At 48.0% G+C, this 21106-nt stretch overlaps 1 protein-coding gene across 1 annotated transcript in view; it reads right to left on the minus strand.

Moving 5' to 3' along the window:
• DOCK5 (dedicator of cytokinesis 5) overlaps window positions 1-21106 on the minus strand; it is a 1209967-nt gene that overhangs the window by 921408 nt on the left and 267453 nt on the right. Inside the window, exon 2 of the mRNA XM_069617597.1 lies at window positions 17267-17350. Coding sequence (XP_069473698.1) covers window positions 17267-17350 — 84 coding nt within the window. The remainder of the gene's footprint in view (window positions 1-17266; window positions 17351-21106) is intronic.

Genomic DNA, 21106 nt, shown 5'->3' on the forward strand with positions numbered 1-21106 from the left:
GAGTTGGAATGGGGAGGTTGCCAGGGAAACGTAGACTGCTGGGGGAAAGGGGCAGTTGGGAGAAGGTAGCTAGATGCTGGTGAGCCTGCTAAACTGTCAACATGTGTACCTAATAGTTCCATAAACGCACCAGCACATTGTGTTACTTTGCTGTGGCAGATACTAAAGTCTTCTCAATTCATTCGAAGCAGAATGGCAGGATGTGGGAAGCATCGACTTCCCCTTTAATCTTATCCAAGTACCTGAACGTTTTAGCTGGCACGCAACCTCACCCATCATATTATCGATTTCACTTCCGCAATGTGGCCAATGCCTACTTCCTGCGCCTAACTCTCATATCAGTGGCATCAGCTGTACACTGTGGGAAATGCAGGCCGCGCCAATTAAAAGGTGACCGAGCCCAAAGCGCTGCTGTCCCAAAGGTATACCCAGAACAGGGCGTATAAAGGGAGCAGGCACCATGGAAAAAGTGGCCCACCGTCGCAAATGACAATTCCTATTGTGGCAGCATGGTTGAATAGTATGCAAGGGGGAGATTTTTTGGGTAAAATGTTTTGCAAATTGTGCAAGTCAAAGAAGATGTGTTCAATAACATTGGAAAAACTCCTCAAACTGGCTCACTTTGGCGAAAACCCCTGCCCTGCAGTAGTATGCTGAGCGTGCACTTCAGACACTGCCCTATTGCCCTATAATCAGCAACAGTTGTAATTATCATCAACAAAGGAGGTGGACCCAAATGTCCTACACTGATAGGCGGTGATGGCCATGCGAAGGCTAGAGAGTGCACACATCTTTTCACAGGAGGAGGAGGAGCCCTTATCCTGAGATCCAGCTTATAAGGTATGGGTTCCTGACTTTTTATGAAGATGAAAGGAGCCGTAAAGATGGGAATAGACAGCCAACAAGACGACCTCAGAGCGAAGCCAAGTTGTATGCAGTTCACTTTCCAATTCATATGCCCCATGACAGGCACTCGGACATCACCAAAGTGCCCAGTCCCACCACACCAAGACCAGACTATAACACTTTAATAGATTGAAGCACAGAAGGTCAGTGCTTTAGCAAGAGAGCAATGTTGGATTGCAGTGCCCTTTTTCCCTCCTGCCACTTTTACCATGGACCTTTGAAATAATAAGAACAGCCCAGCATTTATTCAAATCCTTTCCCTGCCTGGGACAGCTGTATTCAGCCGTGGGCTATTTCAGGCGGACTGAACCACTGGAAAGGTGTTGTGGTTTAATCTCCTGTATCGTTCGGGAGCCGCCACGGTTTCGCGAACGATACTAGAGGACAGCTAGTAACTTGTGTCTCCGGGAGTGGTGTGCAGTCGTGCGTGGGTCTTCTACAATTGAACTCACCTTTCACACCTGAGCCTCTGTCCATGGCATCATTTGTAATATTTTGGCGATGAGATGTTCTAGCGACGAGAGGCTTAGTGGTGGTGGAAGGCCCAAGGCATTTGGAGCCGTCTGGAGCTGCAGAAGTGCTGCATAGCAGAGCCGAGCAGTGTGGGCCCTGCAGTAGTCTGCCTTCAGTTTAGGAGCAATAACCTCTACTGCGGGCCAGTGGCGGGTCCCTCTTGACACGGGGGCGCTGTGTTTGGGACCCAGCTCACACTGCACAGAGTGTTCAGCTGCCCACGCAACAGTGTTGCACGCTAGAGGAAAGGACCATTGGGTGTGCTGTGCATTGATTCCGGATGTGCGTGCGGGCATCTTGGTGGTGGCAGAGTGCAAAAGGTTCTGCATTGAACGCCCATCCTCCTTGTCCCAGTTCTTGTGGCAGAAAGTGCAGAGGGTTTCCATCGGACGCCCATCTTCCACGTGCCAGTACTTTTGGCATCAAGTGCATTGCGCTCATCTTCCTCGTCCGAGCACGTTGGAAATGTGGCTTTGCATCACACACAGCTTCCTCATCCCAGTACTTTGCAACTGTTGTGTTAAGAGGAGGAAACCATGCCGAATGTGCCTCCCCGCTTGCCTTTCCTTGCCACACCAAGGGATCCTCCGATTCCGTGGAAGCAATAGACGGATTCTTTCCAAGTCAATATCAGGGCCATGGGGGAGCTAAGTAATGATTTGAGGGAGGCTTCTCTCCTGAATTGCACAGGAGCAGAGGCATTACAGATTTTCTGCACTCTGTCTGAAGTGACCAATTTGGATGGTGCCGGTGAATATAGTACTATCAAAAACTATGACGCAGCTCTGGCAAATTTGAGAAACATTTTGGAAACAAAACAAACGTTGTCTTAGAAAGGTATTATTTCTTCACTAGGAAGCAAGTTTAAAGTAAGTGAATTATTTGGGGCATGTGATGAATTGTGAAGGGATTAAACGGAAGAAGGCGCTAATTGAGACTATATCGAACATGCCTGCCCCTGTTAGTAAAGATAAGTTGTGTTCCTTTTTGGGGATGGTGAAGTACTACCCCAAATTTATCCCACATTTCAGAGAGAAGACACTACACATGAGAGGCTTGACAAAGAAATGTGCAAAGTTCAATTGGTCGGAACAGTGTTGGGGTGAATTGGAAAATGTCAAAAGATGGCTTCCCCAAGGTTACAAAGGTGGATGATGGACATCATAGAGGATAATGCCAGGATTGTGTACAACTGAGGTGCAGGAAATGTGATAGCGGACTGTTTCTCTAGACGTCCGTGGGCCAATGAGGGGGAGCCCAGTGATGGTGGAGATAAAGGTGAATATACCATTGTAAAGATTCAGCCAAGGTTTGCTAAAGATGATTGGGTCAGAGCCTCGGTTTAAGACCTGGTGCAAGGATTACTACCCCGAGCTGTCAGAGAGGGATGGAACAATATTGGAGATGGCCTTGCAAAATATGACCAAGTACCGGATGAGAACGTGGAGAGCTCACTGTGCATGACGAGAGGTGATCACATCCTTCCACCAGTTTGAGAGAAACAATCCTCTGTATTGTTCATGAAGGACACTTGGGAAGGAGCCTCACACCAAGAGACTCTTGAGAAAGATGTACTGGTGGCCAGGATGTTGAGCAATGTGGAAGAACTTGTACAAATTTCTCCTGCCTGTGCCATCAGCGACAAGTCCAGGAAGCCTTATGTAATGCTGCAACAACATATACAGGCCCCAGACTGTGTTTGGAAGAAACTAGTGATTGTCATCGAAGGCACTTTTGAAACCTTGGAGGGCTAGAAGGTTTTCATAATTGTACTGATGGATTACACCACCAAGTGGGTGGAATGAGGTGTTGTGTATGATTCCATGATGTCTCAGAAGATTGCCAGGTTCCTGGAGACCATTTTTAGTAGAGAGGGAGATCCGGAGAAGATAATTACCGACAATGGGGTGAAATTCATTGCTGAAAGATGCAGATATTCTTGAAGGACGGAGGGATCCAGCATAAGCGCACCTCAATTTATCACCCCATGATGAATAGTTTGGTAGAACGTATGAATGGGTTCATGAAGGGTATTATATAGCTGGCTCTTGCTAACTCATCACTATGGAGAGATACCCTCAAGGAGTCATTGAATACCGATCGGACAACTCCACATTCCACCGCTGGGGTTGAACCGTTTGTTATGATGAGAGGAAGAGCTGTGTGCAACCGTTTGAGTCCGGCCTGGCCGTCAACACGGAATGTCAAAGTTGTGAATATGGAGGAGGTGCTGAAGAAAGTGAGAGAGAAGCAGACTAAATAAAAAGAATATTACGATTGCACCAAAGGAACCCATGGTGTTTTGTTTAAGGAAGGGGAATTGGTAAGAGTAAAAACCCTAGGAAGGTGCTTAAAGGTTTGTCCAAATACAGAAGCCCATGGAGAGTTGAAAGTGTAGGGAAGAAGAATGTGGTGATGGACGATGGAAAGAAGTTGTCTTTTGATGATCTTGTTCATGGCTCCTCCAACATGAGAGATGTTTCAAGCAGTGACCTGTTGTCTGATCGGGACCAGTCTGATGAGACTGCTCCAAATGGTTATGGCTTTTGTGCCCATTTCATGGATGTGTCTGCCAGAGGAAGGAGGATCACCCTGAATTTGAGAGATGATTTTGTTTATTACTGACCCCAGTTGCATCTCTACTGTTTGGTGCTGTTGGTGTGCCGACCTTGTCTTTCTATCCCCACCCTGTTAATTTTCATGCTTTTCACCCTTACCCTTCTTCCACTCTTCTGTCGCTTTTGCACCCCCTGGTACCTTTTTTCTTTCCCTGGTTTGTTTCTTCTTTTTTTGCTTTGTTTCTTATGGGGGAAAGATGTTGTGGTTTAATCGCCTGTATCGTTTGCGAGCCGCCAGGGTTCGCGAGCGATACAGGAGGGCAGTTAGTAACTAGCGTCTCTGGGAGGGGTGGGCGGTAATGCCTGGCGGTCTCCTACAATTAAATTCGCCTTTCACATCTGATCCTCTGTCTGCTTCATCATTTATAACAAAGGGCTGTCCCAGCAAGCTGTCCCTTTTCATCTCTCTAGCTCAATCTTAACTGTGATGTTTGAACCAACTTCTGGCGCAAACCTCAGCAGTCACTGCCCATTTATGGCTCTTCTATGACAAACGTCTTCTCCAGAAAAGCCTTTACTCATAAGGTGTCCTGCAGCCAACTCCAGGAAAACATACTTTGAAAAAACCCATGTTCCAGTAATACAGCTAATGTGAGAAGATACCATTGTCCAGTTTCTTAGCAGTCCTGGAACTCTATTGGTTGGTCCATTATAGTTGTCACAAGCCATTGCTTCACCCTGATCGGCTAAACCCATGCTAAGGTTTGATTGCCTGGCTAAATCATTGTTGCTTTTTCCCCCTTTATGTGTTACTAGGATCCCAAAATACCTGCCATGCCTTGAACCCTCGGTGCTTGACTGAGAAATCCTGAGGGCACCCCTTTGCTATTCTCTGCCGCTCATGTGACCAACCTCTGATGGCTGAAACCTCAGACTGTGTGGGTTGCTGCAATATTAAAGCCAACTCCTATTACTTAATACAAGGCAAGCAAGTGCTTTGAAGCAGTCGCAAAACACACAACTGGGTAACACACATTCACAGTGCTCAGTTCATGGAAAAAGTCATAATGTCCAAAGTAGATCTGCACATGGAAACTAATAAGCAGACTACAGTAATGGCCAAAAATGTCACCCTCACAATTACAACCGAAAATGCTGCCTTTTTTTAGACCCCCCCCTTACACCACCTATATATTTTGGTGAGGGGGGGTAAAGGATATAATATTAATATGGAGGGGAAGCGGGGGTCTCCCCCCCGCATATATATGTGGTGTAAAGGGGTTTTAAAAAATATTTCTTTTTAAGTCAGCATTTTCGGCCGTCGCAATTGTGAGGGTCGCAGTGATCAACTTAACTGTTTGTATCAGAAGGATTACGTAGAAGGGCACTTGATATCCTGTTCCCTTGTGCATAATTTCAAAACACTTATGCTAACACTAACACCCAGTGTAAAGCAACTGGAGGGGGGGGATCTGTACTTCTGCTCTCTATATGGTAGAGAAGAGGCACAGAGGACCCCAGCCAAGGTTCTCTATAAGGTAGCAATGGACGAGCAATCAAGGCGTAGCTTCTCAGGAGGTGATGCAGGCTGGTTCTTAAGTACCGTGTAGTCCCCAAACCCCCACAAAGGAATGTCCACACACTGTATTAGTTAAAACACAGTCTTTATATAATTAATGTTCAAGGTTATGTACAATATTACGATAACTCACTTTGTACTTGGTTATCTACAATGGCAAATGTACAGTTCTACGTGGTATCACTATTTTTTTAATGTATTTTATTGGCATTTGTACAAATACATATGCTTGGGTAGTCAACAAATAATAACATAAACAAACAGTTAAACAACACAGTCTTCGTAGTGCGATATATTGTTCTTGACAAAGTAGGTGAGGAGGGGGGGCCGGTATCCAGCATTTCAAAAGTCACGAGGGGTTGAGTTTCAGGGGTTGTCATTCCTGGGATAATTCTCATTCAAATCGCTGATAGGGGTGTGTTCTCATGGGGGTTTATGGTCCGCGGCGTACTGTATGTCGCGCAGCAGGGCCTTCCATGATTCTAGGGTGGTGTTGGCATTATCGCCGCCTGAGTTGGTTACATCCTGCCAGGCTCTGGTCTCAGCTTCTGTCCATCTTTCCAGGTCTTTAAGAATGCAGGCTAAGTCCATTAGTTTGACCAGGTGCTTGTATTTGCTCAGTCTGGGAGGAGCTCCCAATAAGCATTCCTTTGGGTGCCATTCATATCTTGTTAGCCCCGCATTTGTGCAGGTGCTTTTCACCATGGAACAGAATTTCGCCGTTTTGGTGCAAGTCCAGAACATGTGGATCATGTCAGCATTGTCATTTCCGCACCAGGGGCACTCCGGAGATGCTTGTTTATTAAGGTGGCAACTCTTAGTGGGGTCATGTACGTTCAATATAAAACATTTAGTTGGACTTGTTTGAATGTAGTGTTTCTCGACACCTCTTTGGGGTATAGCAGTATTCGCTCCCATTCACTATCGGATAGTGCGATTTCCAATTCGGTTTCCCATTTTTGCCTCAGCGATGCGCTTTTCGGATTGGATCTGTCGTTAAATTTGCTGTATAAGCGGGAGACCGGTTTCCAGCCGTCTGCTAGGTCATACATTTCTTGGAGGAGGGGATCTGGAGCGGGTTCTTCTGCCCAGACAGTCCATTGTGTTCTGGCCGTCTTCTTAAGGCAGTGGTACCACAGAAATTGGCCACTCCTGATTCCTTCATTAGCTTGTAGCGATTCAAGTTCTCTGAATATGCCTTCTTCAAACATGTCCCCCCATGTGTAAATTCCGGCTCTTTCCCATTTTCTGGCTGTCACAAGGTCCGTCTGGGTTTTGCAGGCGTCCACCAGGATGGTAGTATTGGGATTGTAGGGGTGTTTCAGTTGTCGAAGGAAGCCAGTTCTAGTCCATATCTGCCTGCCCAGGGTAACAATCATGGGGACTTCGGATGATTGCTTCATCGGATTCCAAAGCATTTCTTTGGGGAATAGCTTGGAAGTTGCTTGTCGCAGTAGTCCAGCTTCGGTAGACGGGTCGTCGGAGAGCCATTTCGTCACATGGCTGAGTTGTGCAGCTAGATAGTACCTTTGGAGGTCTGGTAGTTGTATCCCTCCTTCCTTGTACGGGAGCATAAGCGTGGGTAAGGAGAGCTTGTGTCTGGATGACCCCATATGAAGTCCTTGATTAAAGATTCCAGTTTTCTGAAGAAAAGAGGTCTGATGTAATAGCAGACGTTCACGAAGTAGTATAAAAACCGGGGGAGGACTATCATTTTAACTATTGCTGCTCTGTCCATCACTGCGAGCGGTAGCTTTGACCAAAGGTTCATGGATTTGCGAAGGCCTCTTACCGCTTTTTCCGTGTTACATTCATGCGCGGGTGCAGGGGTGTGACTCACGTCGACTCCTAGGTACCTAAACCTCTCCAGTTGCCATTGTATCCCGACGTCTGGTAAATCTGTTTTGTCCAAGTTCCTGAGTCTAGCCAGTGGGAACGCACAGGATTTTAGCTTGCTGAATGTTATCCCGGAGTATCGAGCGTAATTATCTAGGATGTCTAACGCAACTTGTGCATTAAGCTGAGGGTCTTTCAGGTACAGGAGAACTTTGTCCGCGTACAAGGATATTATGGAGTCATCACTGCCCAGCCTGATGCCCGCGTCGAAGTGCTGTTTCCTGAAGTAGGCGGCTACTGGTTCCAGGCCTAGAATGCCTAACATCGGGGACAGCGGGCATCCCTGCCTAGTGCCCCGCTGTATCGCCCAAGCTTTGGACACTGTTCCTCCGGTCTTCACTCTCGCTACCGGTGAGTTGTACAACACCTCGACCCATCTCACAAAGCCCTTGCCAAAGCCAAACTCCCTTAACACCTCGAACAGCCATTCCCAGTAGATGGAATCAAAGGCTTTTATGGAATCTAGCGATAGCACCGCTAGATCTTCGTCTCTTTTATAGGTCTCTGCCATGAGGTGCTGGAGTCTCCTCAGGTTTGCCGTGGTATTGCGTCCTGGAACGAAACCGTTCTGGTCCTCATGAATCAGGGTTCCCACCACCCTCGCCAGCCTCTTGGCCAGGATCGTGGTCAGGATCTTGCAGTCGTAGTTTAGCATTGCAATTGGGCGGTATGAGTCACAGTTGGCACTAGGTTTGTAGGGCTTAAGTATAGGGATGATAATTGTTTCTTTCAAGGAGTTGGGTAGGATTCCATTTTCGTATGCCTCCATATACACCTCATGTAGTATCAGGGTGAGGGTCGCTTTATATGCTTTATAAAATTCTGGCGGAAGCCCGTCACTCCCGGGGGCCTTGCACATAGCTAGTGATCTGATCTCTTCCGTCACGTCTTCTGCAGTGATTTCCGCATCCAATAGCTCTCTTTGGTCTTCCGTCAATCTTGGGAGCTCAATCTCCTCCGGGGTAGCTCTTATGTCCTCCGACAGTGTTTTACTGTGTTATGTGCGTACAGTTTAAGGGTAGAAATCCGCAAACGCGCAGTTGATATCCTGTTGCGTCCTGTGGGTTGTCCCCCTTTCATCTTATCTCAGTTGGGAGGTGTCTTGGGAACTCGCGTTTACATAGCCAGGCCAACATTCTACCAGGCTTGTCTGCTTCTTTGTGTGCCTTAGCTATAGAAGTTGTGTAGTCGAATTTAGACAGTCTATTCCAGGCAGAAAGACATTCCTCCCAGGTTCTTTTTAGTTCTGTCTCAGTGTCCGGTGTGGCGTCGATTTCGGACTCCAGGTGTGTAATCTTTTTCTCCAAATCCTCCAGTTCCGATTTCAGATGTCCACTAGGTCAAGTTGTTCTATTGCGGTGTTTAGCACATTGGTTGCGGTGTTATTTAGGTGGGTGGGGGGGATCCGATCTGTCCATAACTCCGTTCCTGAAACAATTGAAATCGCCTCCCCATATAAATGCTCCCTCTCTACGGAGAATCATTTTGGTACTTAACATTGTGAGGTGTGAAGGTATTCCGTGTTGTGGTAAGTATGAGTTTACCACGCATACTGTAGGCATTCGATAGTTCCCCACATTAGGTATCTGCCCTCTTTATCGGCTTCGTAGTCCAGTAGCTGGAAGGGCACGGTCGAGTTTACACACGTGAATACTCCTCTGGCGAACTTGGAGTAAGGTGCCCCTCTTCCGGTCCCTCCCCCTCTCTCGGATAGTTTAGCTGTGGATTCTTCCGTGAGATGGGTCTCTTGAAGCATTGCTATTGAGACCTTTTTCCTGCGCAGGCAAGAGTGGATCCGATTCCTTCTCAGATATGTGCCCATTCCCCTCACATTCCACGTCAACACCCTGAGTTGGAATGCCATTGCGTTGGTACTTTGGTCTTTTCATTCTGGTCACCCCAGATTTCACGGGTGGCCACTGCCTCAGGTGGTAAGGTTCTTTGCCTGGGTTCCGGCGTTCTCTCATCTCCGGTCCCCGAGGCCTTCTGGTCCCGTGCACTCCCTCCTTGGCGTTTTGAAGACTGTGTAATTAAGAGAACGGTTAACAAAACTTGAACTGGTGAGCCCAGCAACTACATGTTCCTTCTGGTGCTCAGGCGCTCTCATATCGTCTGGACCCAATCCGGTGCCAGGCACGAGTGAGGTCGGTCAGGCAACTGGCCTGTCCTGAACTGTTTGTGGGGGTAGGACTCTGTGCCTGGCGTGGGCCAAGCGAGGGCCGCATCTATGTAGCTAACTGTTGTGTGGTTTACCTTCTCTGTGTTCATTTGCCTTATGCCTGCGTTGGCTTTGTGAGTCATGGATCCTTCCATGTATCAAGCGCCGACGAAGGTCATTCTTCAGCTTTCCGTGGGTTGGGTGTCTTTGCCTTCTGCTAGGTTGTTGTCTTACAGCCACATGTTGGCGGCTGCTGGGGATTCCAAAAAAAAATGCCCTGCCCTTGTAGATCACCTTCAGTCTGGAGGGATATAACAGCAAATATTTCAGATTCAGTTGCCCAAGTCGAGCTTTAATCGGCACAAATGAGTTCCTCTCTCGCTGGACCTTTTGGGTGTAATCGGGGTAGATGGCTATTTTGGAGTTCCCACGTTCAATGGGTCCCTCTTCTCTAGAGTGCCACAGGATGGTTTCTCTGTCCTGGAAATTGAGTATTTTAGCGATTATAGGGTGGGGATGTGAGCCCGGTGGGGGTCGTTTTTGTAGGGATCTACGCGCCCTCTCGACCGAGAATCCTTGTGTTAGCCTTTCTGCACCAACCTCTTGCTGTATCAAGGACTCTATGTAGGCCGTCTGGTTCGAGCCTTCGCTTCCTTCCGGGACCCCAAGTATTCTGACTTTGCTACGTCTGGCCCGGCCCTCCGCCTCCTCGGCTTTGGCCTCAAGTACGGCCACCTTTCTTTCCAGATCCACCATCTTTTATGGTTGTCTCGGCAGTCGTCACTCTTTCGGTTAAGTTGCGGGCATGCATGAGTTGAATTTCGTATTTAAACTCCCCAATTCTGGAGTCTATAAATGTCCGTAGGAATGCAATAGCTTCCAGCACCTGGGCTTGATTTTCGGAGGAATCAGCCACTTTTGCCTGTGCAGGTTCAGGGGTGGAAGGACGTGGTTGCGGAGGGGATTTAGTTTTGGTGGATACGTATGTGTCCATGGTACCTGTGCTCCCCTTATTTCTGGCAGCCATGGTGAGGGGTGTGCAGGGGCGCTGCTCGATCCAATCCAGGGGTGGCGGCGTCAGCTCCCGGCGCTGACCCGGAGAGTAGTCCAGGCCAGTCCACAGTGTGTGGGGACTGTTCACGTGGGTCCCAGCGCCCACTGTGCTTTATGCAGGTTGCTACCAGGGATCAGCTAGAAGATAGTGGATGAGGGCTCCTCTGCAAAGACCGCACTGGCCTGGTGAAATCAGTGCTCAAGTTCTTGGGGGAGCATTTGTAATCACGCCGGTGGCGCGTCGCTATAATCCCATATGCTGGTAGTGTTCAATGGCTTTTTGCCCCCTCCCGCTGTTCTCCTCACCTCTGGTTCTCCGTTGCAGGAGGTGGGCAAGGGGATGCTTGGCAGGCGGGCGCCCCCGCACTCACGGGCTCCGTGTGTCTCCTCCCGGCATCACACCTGGTTTTCCGCTCCCGTGCGGGACGCCCCCCAGCCACTTCGGAGGTCGGAGTCAGGGGCCCGGACCCAGTCTCCCCATGTGGGAGCACCTTCTTGTCCCCCCGGCTGGCCGCTCCACCCACGCGGCAGGACCGGAGCTTCGTTGTCGTTGCAGCGTCGTGAGGCAGTCCGCTGACGACTAGTGCAGTGTCGAGGTAAAACGAGCCCGGGCGGGGAGACTGGCTCCTCTCTGGCCGCGGCTCACCCAGAAGCGGGCCCCAGTTTGTGGACCGGCGCCGCTGTAGAGGCGGTCAATGTTTCTTTCAGCGCCGTTTTCAACAGGGGGCCGCCATCTTGGGTCCCACCGGCGGTAGGGGGGGCCTTTGCGAGGGGGATTCTATGGGTCTGGAGGCCCGAACCCAGATAAAAACTGCAGGATCGTGTCGGGGGCTGGTTCCCCTTCACTCGGAACCGGTTCTCTTTGTCTCAGGTATAATTTCTGACAGGCGAAAGGATCCAGATGCAGCGTCTCGGCCGGAGCACGGCGACTCAGCCTCTACTCGCCATAAGCTCCAGGCCACACCCCCTCATCACTATTAGATCTCATTAAAGTGCGTCAACTGTACGGTTAAATGTCACACAAATCAGTTTGTAAAGGAAACTAAAAATAGATATAAGAGGAAAGCAGTTGGTTAGAACAATAGGCAGAATACTGGCCCTGTTACCTAGACACAGTTGTGTGGAGATCCCCCCAAACCTGGGAAACCTGTAAAATAAAGATACATCACAAGCCCGGTCCATATATTGTTCTACAAGTCTTATTTCCTTCTAAAGTGTTTCTACCCCCCCACCCCAATGTACCAGGAATAGCAGAGTTCGACGAAGAGTCATCGTCGGATCCTTCTTGAGCGGCTCCCTTTAAAGCAGGAGCCACGGATCATCGAGATCCCTCGAAGAAAGTGAACTCGGCGTCGAGGCGGCAGCTTCAGTCCCAGCGGTGCTCGTCAATGACGATTCAAAGACGTCCTGCAAGGAAGGGGCGTTCGGGGCACCTCGAAGTCGATAGTTCAGGACCGCAAAGAGTTTGTAAAGAACTGTGGCCCAGCAAGGGCGTCAAGTCGTCCGGCGTCTCTACGGTCGTTGGGTGGCGGGAAACCCACCGGTGGATGCTCCTCAGCGCGTCGACGGCCTGGCCTTCTCCAGTGGGATAAGGCGGCCAGCGGTGCAGAAGAGCGTGTCTGTGAATCAAATGAAGTTTTTAGGCAATGGGAGCACAGTGGCTCCAGTCGGCAACGGCGGTCATCGATGGTGACGGACAACAGTCGGGGTGCTTCTGTTGAGGATTCCGCGGCAGTGCCCATCTCAAGTCGGCAGCCTTTCGTAGGTCTGTCTACCAGGGAGCTTTGCCAAAGATCAGCTGGTGCACGATGGTCCCTCGTAGGCTGGACAGAGGTCTCCTTACCAGGTCCTCTCTTGGATCAGTTTCGGCGTCACAGCAGCTTTCAGATTGCAGGGAAGGTAACCGCGGTTAACCTTCCTCCTCGGGCTCGGCGTCGAAATTAAGCGTCAGTTTCAACTCCAGTTTCTCTACAGCTTCTGAACAATTTTCAGTGGTGAGAGGTCCCCAGATATACTATTCGGTCTCTTATCTATACTGCTGGGCCAGGCCCCCCAGCCAATCATCCAGAAGGGCATTCAGCAGTCAGTCAGCCAGCCAATCAGGCATACAGTGCATTCAGGCCATTCTTCTCCCTCTCAGACACTCACAACAAGGAATGTGTATTGGGACAAGTACCCAGCCATTCAGCCCTACACAGGGCATTCAGGCCAGTTTCGGGCAGGGCTGTCTCAGTCTTTGTCTCACATACCAGAAACTAGACATCCACAACAAGAAGTGCATATTGGTCACACAATCCATTCACCCAGGTCCCACCCACAGGCTTACCCACAACATACAGTCACTGGGAAGGCTCCAGCCAGTCTGGCCTGGACTTCACAACAACACCATATATGGAACTTCCACCCAACAGCCAGTCAGGGGGAAAGGACAAAGTCGGGGTGTCCCAGGACTTTGGGAAAACAAGGTAACAGGCAATCAAAAGCAAGAGGCCACATGGGCCACCTTGTTTCCTATCAGGAATCACTGATTCCAATGGCAGGGCCTGGGTACCAAAATGGAGGATACTCAGAGCACCGGTCAATTTCAGCATGGAGCTGCCACCAGCCCATACCCTGCTCTGTGGGCCACACACAGGTGCCCAAAAGCATACACTAGGGACACAGGGTTGTATCCCCTCCCATGGGTGCCATAAGGGTATCCCATGGGTCTGTACACCAAACCAAAAAGAGGAAGAGCTGCACTGCCAGGAGTCCCACATGGACTCCTCGGCAGAAAACAAAACACAAATGAAAAAGGACTACAGGACAAGGACAGGGAGGCCCTGTCGCACCAATGCATTTCCAGCATCACACCTAGATATTGAGGACCACCCAATGCCTGACCACCCTTGCACCAGACATACTGACATCACTGGAACATTTCACACAAAGCAGTGGCAGCTATCTGGCCCATCCCGCACGACATACCCTGTTGGTCTTTGGGCACATTCGCTTCGCACATAGTCTATTCTCGACTTGGCCGCTAGACTTGGCAAACACAAAATCACAATTCAATGGAATTTGTTTTGTGGGTGAGGCTAGGCTGAGTCCCATCAAATAAAAGCCAATACACGTCAAGGGTCTGCTTGAGCACACCTCAGGCCCATTACACAGCCACAAACCGCTTTTAGCCACACCTGGTTATTTCTGTTCAACCGCCTTCACATAAACATTCCCTGCTCCCTCAGAATGGACCATCCTTACCCATTTTGATGATCAACGCTGCAATAGCCTTGGTGTATACAGACACAGACAACCACTACCCCCCCCCCCCCCCCCCGCACTCTCCCTTCCATTACCCGCCCCACCCCCACTTGTTTTATCTGCATCCACTTTTGGTTTCATCCCTCGTCGTGTTCAGCATATAAGAGGAAGGACTTGTAATAGGTTATGCATTATATACATGTGTGTGTTAAACGTGTACATCAAGATGGTATGTGATATAAGAGACAATCACACTCTAGATTGTGCTGGGGAGCCAGGATTCCCTGGAGCAGGGGCTCGGCAGGTGGTGGTTCAGGCTTGTCAGAGAAGGCTGAGCGGGGCCATTGTACCAAATAAACCGTGGAGCTGTTTCCTACAAAAAAGCCTGTGGTCCTCGTTGCACCCTTTCCCTTTCCTCTGCAGACTACGGTCTGAACACCCCAGGCGATGCAACACTATATACCAACTTTGAGACAACCAAAAGCTTTACCGTTTTTATCTGGGGTGGTGCGCAAGCTGTCCAACAGAACATGTAGGTGGCGAGGTACATGCATTTACAAAACATTCGGCAATCGTTTCTATTAGAAGCTTCTATGCGATGAGCGCAAGTCTCTGCAGAGGGTTCTTGGATACAATGCCAGCTGTGCGGGGGCTAATAGAAGGGCATCGAACACCCCCTCGCCTCTCCCGCTGCTCGCTCCCACAATAGCAGAGGCACCCATGGGTGAATAGAGCATGCTTGGCATCAACGGTGTGAAAGAAGGGGGGAATGCGGAAGTGGCATTCTACAGCTGCTTGGACCCCATCTACAATCAGACTCTCCCGATGACGTACAGCACCAAGGAGCAACCCCCACCCCCACCCCGAGTACCTGTGAAACCGCACCACCGCTACAAGGCAGGGCTTGGAAAAAGCTTGTCTAAACTGCCACGGATTCGAAAGTAATTCTTGGGGTGTTAAGGAGAGTCCCTCTGCGACTTGGATTCATGAAATTCAAGCATTAATTAATTTGGTTAAGTACCCTGTCGCATTGGAGGTACCCAAGGAGTGATGACCCCCGACCCCCTGCTCCTAACACTGGAAATGAAAATCAATTGCACTTCACAAATTGCACCAGGAACGTATTGCATTCATGTCCTAAGGTTTACGCGTGTTTCGGCCCTTGGCCTTTCTCAAAACCGGACCTGAGCCCAATGACTGTTGACCTGCTTTCTTGTCATTTCTGAGGTAATTCTCAAAAGTAACTGGAATTCCCGGTTAATCCCCTTTTCTAGATTAATGGCTATGTTCTCTTCGCGGCCGCGTTCCTTACAAGAGGCCGGCTCATGTCCGGGTTTCAGGAAAGCCAAGGACCGAAACACGTGTAAACCTTAGGACATAAATGCAATCAGTTCCTGGCGCAATTTGGTCTAGGGGCTGTGCTCTTGGGGAATGCTGCATTGGCCCTCACTAGCTTGGTACCTAGGGTGAAAGTCCAGCAAGGTCCCGGGAGGATAGCTCAGCGGCAACATGCGCGCCTTGGAAGGAAGACGACACGAAGCAACACAGGTTCGATCCCCGGGTCTGCACTTAGTTGCGTATTTATAACGCGCTTAAACACCCAGAGGTTTCTAAGACAAAAAAAAACAATTACGCATCCAAAAAACAAACAATTCCTGTAACAGCGCCTCAATGCCTGTGGGATGTGTGAGCGCTTTAAAAATGCAAAATAAATAAATAAAAAAGATTTGAGGCAACATGGAACAGCAGGATTCAACCATCGACACTTTTGTATATATAGTTTTCTAGAGAGCGGACCCGGCCCCGCAAGCTGTCAGAAGACTTGATATTCTTTGAGATCAATATAAACACATTTTAGGGAACCCTAAGCAACAGCCATACAGAAAGGTTGACAGCCAGCCTAAGTCTCACTATCTCATGGCCAAGTAGAAAAGGTCCAGGATAAATATGCAATATACTGCACATTTAAATAAGTGTGCAGTCCGGAATAAATTGTACATTTGCTGGTTTCACATAGGAATTCTAGAATGCATCTTCAGGGCAGACAGCAGGTAAAGACAAACCTTCTGTGAACAGCAATGTTGGGTCTTTAAAACCTAGGCAGAACAAAGGAGAGAGAACTAGGGAAAAAATGGCCAAGACTCTGACTGTGTGCAGAATGAGTGCTGGGAAACACCAAACGAGCGCTTGGCAGCGGACCTATCACTAATCCCGAGCCGCCCCGAACTGGCCCTGGGGGAACAAGTGAGAAGAATTGTTGACCTTGTGTGTAGTGAATGAATAACCAAGTCACTATAATACAGTATGAGACTATTCAATTAGAACTACGTTGGTAAAATAATACACGGCGGGCTGGATCGGCCAAAGAAGACTCGCATTAAAGGCCCACGCTAGGAGGCCAACAGTCTTCATCCAGAGGCTGTGTGACACCTTCAGCACATTCTTCTTTTAGTCCTTCCACACTGTGCTCAAGCACCGCCAAAGGCAACAGGAGAGCTCACACTGTTACTATTCTGCTCATTCCCTCTGCTCGAATTTCCTATGAAGGTAAAAGCTGCAAGGAGCTACAGGCACTCCTAAACCAGGGCAGCTTTTAATAGCTTGTGCATAATTGAATGTTAGTTCCTTTAGTCAAAATATTTCCACAAACACCTCTTTCGTTCAGCCAGCGGAACTTTGCATTTAAAATCCAGATTTCTTTTTACATTTCACTTTGGGGGTTTTCAAGGTTCTATCACAGTGAAGCTTTAACCGCAGAGAAACTGAATACAGAGCCCAATGCTTAGACACCTACACACCTAGATTGGAGGTATTATTCAGCGAACATCCTAAGCAAAAACGTCCTCTCAACCTAGCACCTGAAATCTTAGTCTCATCCGGTAACTCCAGGAAAGTACCATTCCTGCACAGGGGATGGTCCTTCTTATGGCAGTGTTTGTAGAATGTAAAAATACATTTCTGGCCTCATGATGTAGCACTGATTCTAAGGATTGTCGAGTGGTTTGTACTCCGAGCAAACCAGGTACTACTTTGCAGTTTGACAGCATAGTAACTTTCCAGGCGCAAAAAGTAAGCATGTTTTGCCTCCTGATGTTCCAATACCTCACCTCACCCAAAGCGTGGTAATGTTAGCATTGAGTGAGATGATCCGGTCTGAACAGTTCTTTAACATGGAATTTGATTAGCAGCAATGTCCCCAGGCACCTTCCATTCTCCCCTCTGATAGACCTGGGAGATAACACCTTAGATAAGATTAGGTTCCCAGCTTTCCCCTTACTTAGAACATTGTCCTCTCGCCAAAGAAGAATCTCTTTGATGACCCGTTTGTGCATGCAGTACAGGTGGGGCCAGACTACTCACCTTCGTACATTTCCAAAATGTGGACTGTGTCCCCAATCTGCAGGGAAAGCTGGACATCTTCTGTAGCATCAAAGTTGTAGATTGCTGAAAGAGAGGGGGAGAGGGAGATGAGGCCCAGCACACAGAGTCTAGAGGGCAAGAAACACAATGAATGAAGCCAATTGGATCCCCAATTGCCTCAAAATACATCTAGTTCATTTGCGATCACGATCTTTAATTTTGTTTACGTTCTTTTCATTCAAGATTTGAAAAGTCCAAATCAGGTCTAATTTTTCATTTTCATTTGAAATGTGTTTATCATAAGAGATGGTGTTGGTTAAGGCATTGGCTGAGCGACCAGAGCTTTTCAATTTTGAAGGTATTCTATTGTTATATTTTGTCAACAGTACAGTACATAATCACAAGGTCTGGGTACATTCGTTGTCTAGTCCAAATACACAAGAAGTGAACCACAAAGATACAAAAGGGTTACTTCAACATATCCGTGGGGAGGGGGGCATAAGAGTGCAAGAGTAGGGCTATGAAAGGAGGGCAGGGCGAGGGCAAAGGGAAGTGGTCACCATGTTTATTTATAAAATGTATCTAAAAACATGTTCAACCATCCAGGTAGAATACGGTTCCACAAGATCAGAGTTTGAAACATACTTTCTTCAATGGTCAAAGTCTATTGCATGTTGAACTAGTTAAGCTTTCTCCGCCTGCTATTTCAACCTTATGTGTTTATTAGGGCGTTCTTTGTGACTTTATGGCAAAGGATATGCCCTCCCGATGATTTGCACTACAACTCCCATTATCCCTCATCACTGACTGTCAGCGAGGGCTGATGGTGTCATAATCCAAAACATCTGGAGAGTCAAAAAGTTGCAGATCTCGGATTTAGGGGAAAATCTTAAAGGCATGTTAGATCCTTGCCCTAAAACATACTTTCTCCCCTCTACAAAACTGCTTCTTTCCCACAGGGCAAAGTCAGAGAAACCTGCACAGCAGAGTTTCCTTACATTCCTAGCAGCATTAACAGACCCTTAGGAGAATCTCCATCAATGCTATTGGCTGCACCTCATTACGCCCCTTGCCTTTGGTTTTCGATACATAACGAGATCCTTAATGAGAGGAAATGGGTAGCCACGTAATAAGGACAGCTTGAACACTGACGATCACTACTGTCAACCCTCATTTTGATGGTCCAAAACGTTTTTTGTGATCCCATTCTGTGAAAAAATGATTAGTTGCCGTTGCAACCGTTTCCCTTTCCAAAATATGGATCTAACTGGACGCATTTCAATTGGACAATTCAGGCTTTTTCCAGCATCATCATGTCAGGGGCCATACAGCAGTATAGCCTGCCTCCAAGGGCTAGATCTGCTGTTTCTGCCCTCTCCTTGTGTTATAGGCAAGGGCCTATTAGCGCACAGAGCTATTAACACATCCTGTATCCTTCTGTAGAGAGTGAATGCATTTTGATGGTTGATGAGCTTGGCTTGTGCATGCAGTATTTCATTAGCACCAGTGGAAATAAATTTGCGCTGCGTCTACACTGGCAACATTCATTTGTGCTCCCACATATGAACAGTAATGAGGCCCCATGTGTGCATTTTTGGCTCAAGATGTCTATGCATCCCTCACGCCTCCCTTGCCACCGTCTGCAGTGCTACTTGATGGGCACAGTCAAGTGACCGAAAACAGATGCTATGGGGCCATGCAGTACATATCATTCTACATGGGCACGGCCAGGAAGTAGTGATGGGCTAATGGCAGCCATGACAGGAGATTGTTTACAAGAGAAACGTCTCAAATGGGTCTCTCACACTCAAACCAAGCACAACCATTCCTCCAAGCCGACAAACCACACGCCCTTCACTACACCGCAACAACAAAACAAACCACACATCGTACTCATGACGGCAACCAACCGAAAAGCACACTTAAGATCAGCAAACGGCGTAAACCGAACTGATGCTGCCAACAGCACATCACAGCTCTCTTGCCCTTATCCGGCTCAGTCCTACTGACCCACCCCACCCCACCCTCTTTGCCTCTTTTGCCTTTCAGGTCCGCCTGAGCGCCAGGGGACCACTCCGGTTGTGATAGTGCGCGGTATAAATATCCTTTAACATAACATTGTAAGGAAAAACAGAGAAACAACTGAGGAAACACTGTTTAAGACTGCACTGAAGTTTCTGCTCAGGCCAAAGGTCAAATGTTTCCCCTCGATTGGCAATGGAAACTACTTCTTATGGGGCCCATAACCTCTCCTCTAGGATTCTCGGACTCCACCGACTCCTCAAGCACATCTTGAGGCTTTACTATGCGTTTGCATCTCCTCGGACAAATCTCGCACACCCTTTTGCATTGAGTGCCTGTTCCCCTGATCCTATTCCCTCCTCCTGCTCTTCATCTCTATTCCGCAATTGCTCCTCGTGTCTCATCCTCAGCTCCTTTTGTCTGCTGCTCCTCAGTAGTTCTTCCATCATTCCAATCCCCCCGCTGCTGCCGTCAGCCCATGCTCGGACTGACCTATGGGGCATTAGGCCCATGGCCGAACCAAAAACACAAATGCTGATGTCGGAAATTTTTTCTGGTCAAAAAGGGCCACTATTTTTAACCAAATACATGATACTAACATTGGGGTTTTAGCCATTTATTAGCTATGGTGCTGGCCCAGAGGGCATACTGCTTTCATATGGCAGTACTACCTCATATGGCCGGTTGCTACCATCTTACATCTTACAGTTATTAAAGCCTCACATGCCAGTTATAGCCATACTATGCTAAACACTGCCTCACATGCCAGGAACTGCTACAAAATGCCAATTGCAACTGCACTTCCCATGTAGTGCCATCTTATAGGAACTCAAATCTGATATGGCATGCAAGGTAACCATAATATGAGGGCGACATCCTCATAAGCCCCAGTGCTGCGATCATTGACAAGTGCAGGCTCAAGCACTGCCATCTTATGCCAGGTAAAGCCTGAAAGGCTAGCACAGGATTCAGCTCATTTATTTTCTTTTTGTTTATTTTGTAATGCAAACATAACTGCAACACTTTCAATGATCTTAATCGTCTCAATGTGAGAAGTTAGGTCGTATGAGGAAAAGCAACTTGCCTAGGATCACACATTTTGATCAGATTACAAATTCAGGACTTGTGCATACTTCACAGTTTTCCTATTTTCCCAGTAGACCACATCTACTACCATATCATCTTCGATTTTTCACAAACCTACTGATCTGTTTGCTTCTATTCTTTCATGGCAGACACAGTTCAATGAATCAGATATTTGAAGCACCAAAAGCACGTTCTAAATTAATCTGAAAATACAGCAGAAATCTTAACTGAAACCTGTTGGTTAAATCAAGAATGATGTATTGTGATGGGGCGCAGAAGGAACTAAGTGGTGGTAATCACGTAATCCACTGAAATATTCCCATTCATTGCTACATGAAACCTAAACAAGTTAATTTCCTACACATGCAAAGGTGCATAGCAATAACAGTTTACAATGAAGTGTCACACAAGACAGAAAGCATCACACTTAAGCAAACTGCAAACGCAGAGGTGCACGCAGACGCACAATACATCTACATTGGAACACAGCTGCCCACACAACAATAATTCTGAAGATGCCAAGACATGTGCGATTCAGAAAAATGTTTTCTTTTCCTTCAGCAAATGGACAAAGCGTAGACGCCTTCAGAAACTGCTTGTGGCGGTGGCTTCCACTGTAGAAGCAGGCAGAATGCTCCCACGACTAAGCTCATCAATGCTTCCAGGCCCTTCCTCACCTCCGAGAGCTGCACCACGATAGCCAGAGCATGGATTTTTTCAAAAATTGACTAC

The sequence above is a fragment of the Ambystoma mexicanum genome, chromosome 10 (assembly GCF_040938575.1).
Source record: "Ambystoma mexicanum isolate Mex_15411 chromosome 10, UKY_AmexF1_1, whole genome shotgun sequence".
Taxonomy (NCBI): domain Eukaryota; kingdom Metazoa; phylum Chordata; class Amphibia; order Caudata; family Ambystomatidae; genus Ambystoma; species Ambystoma mexicanum.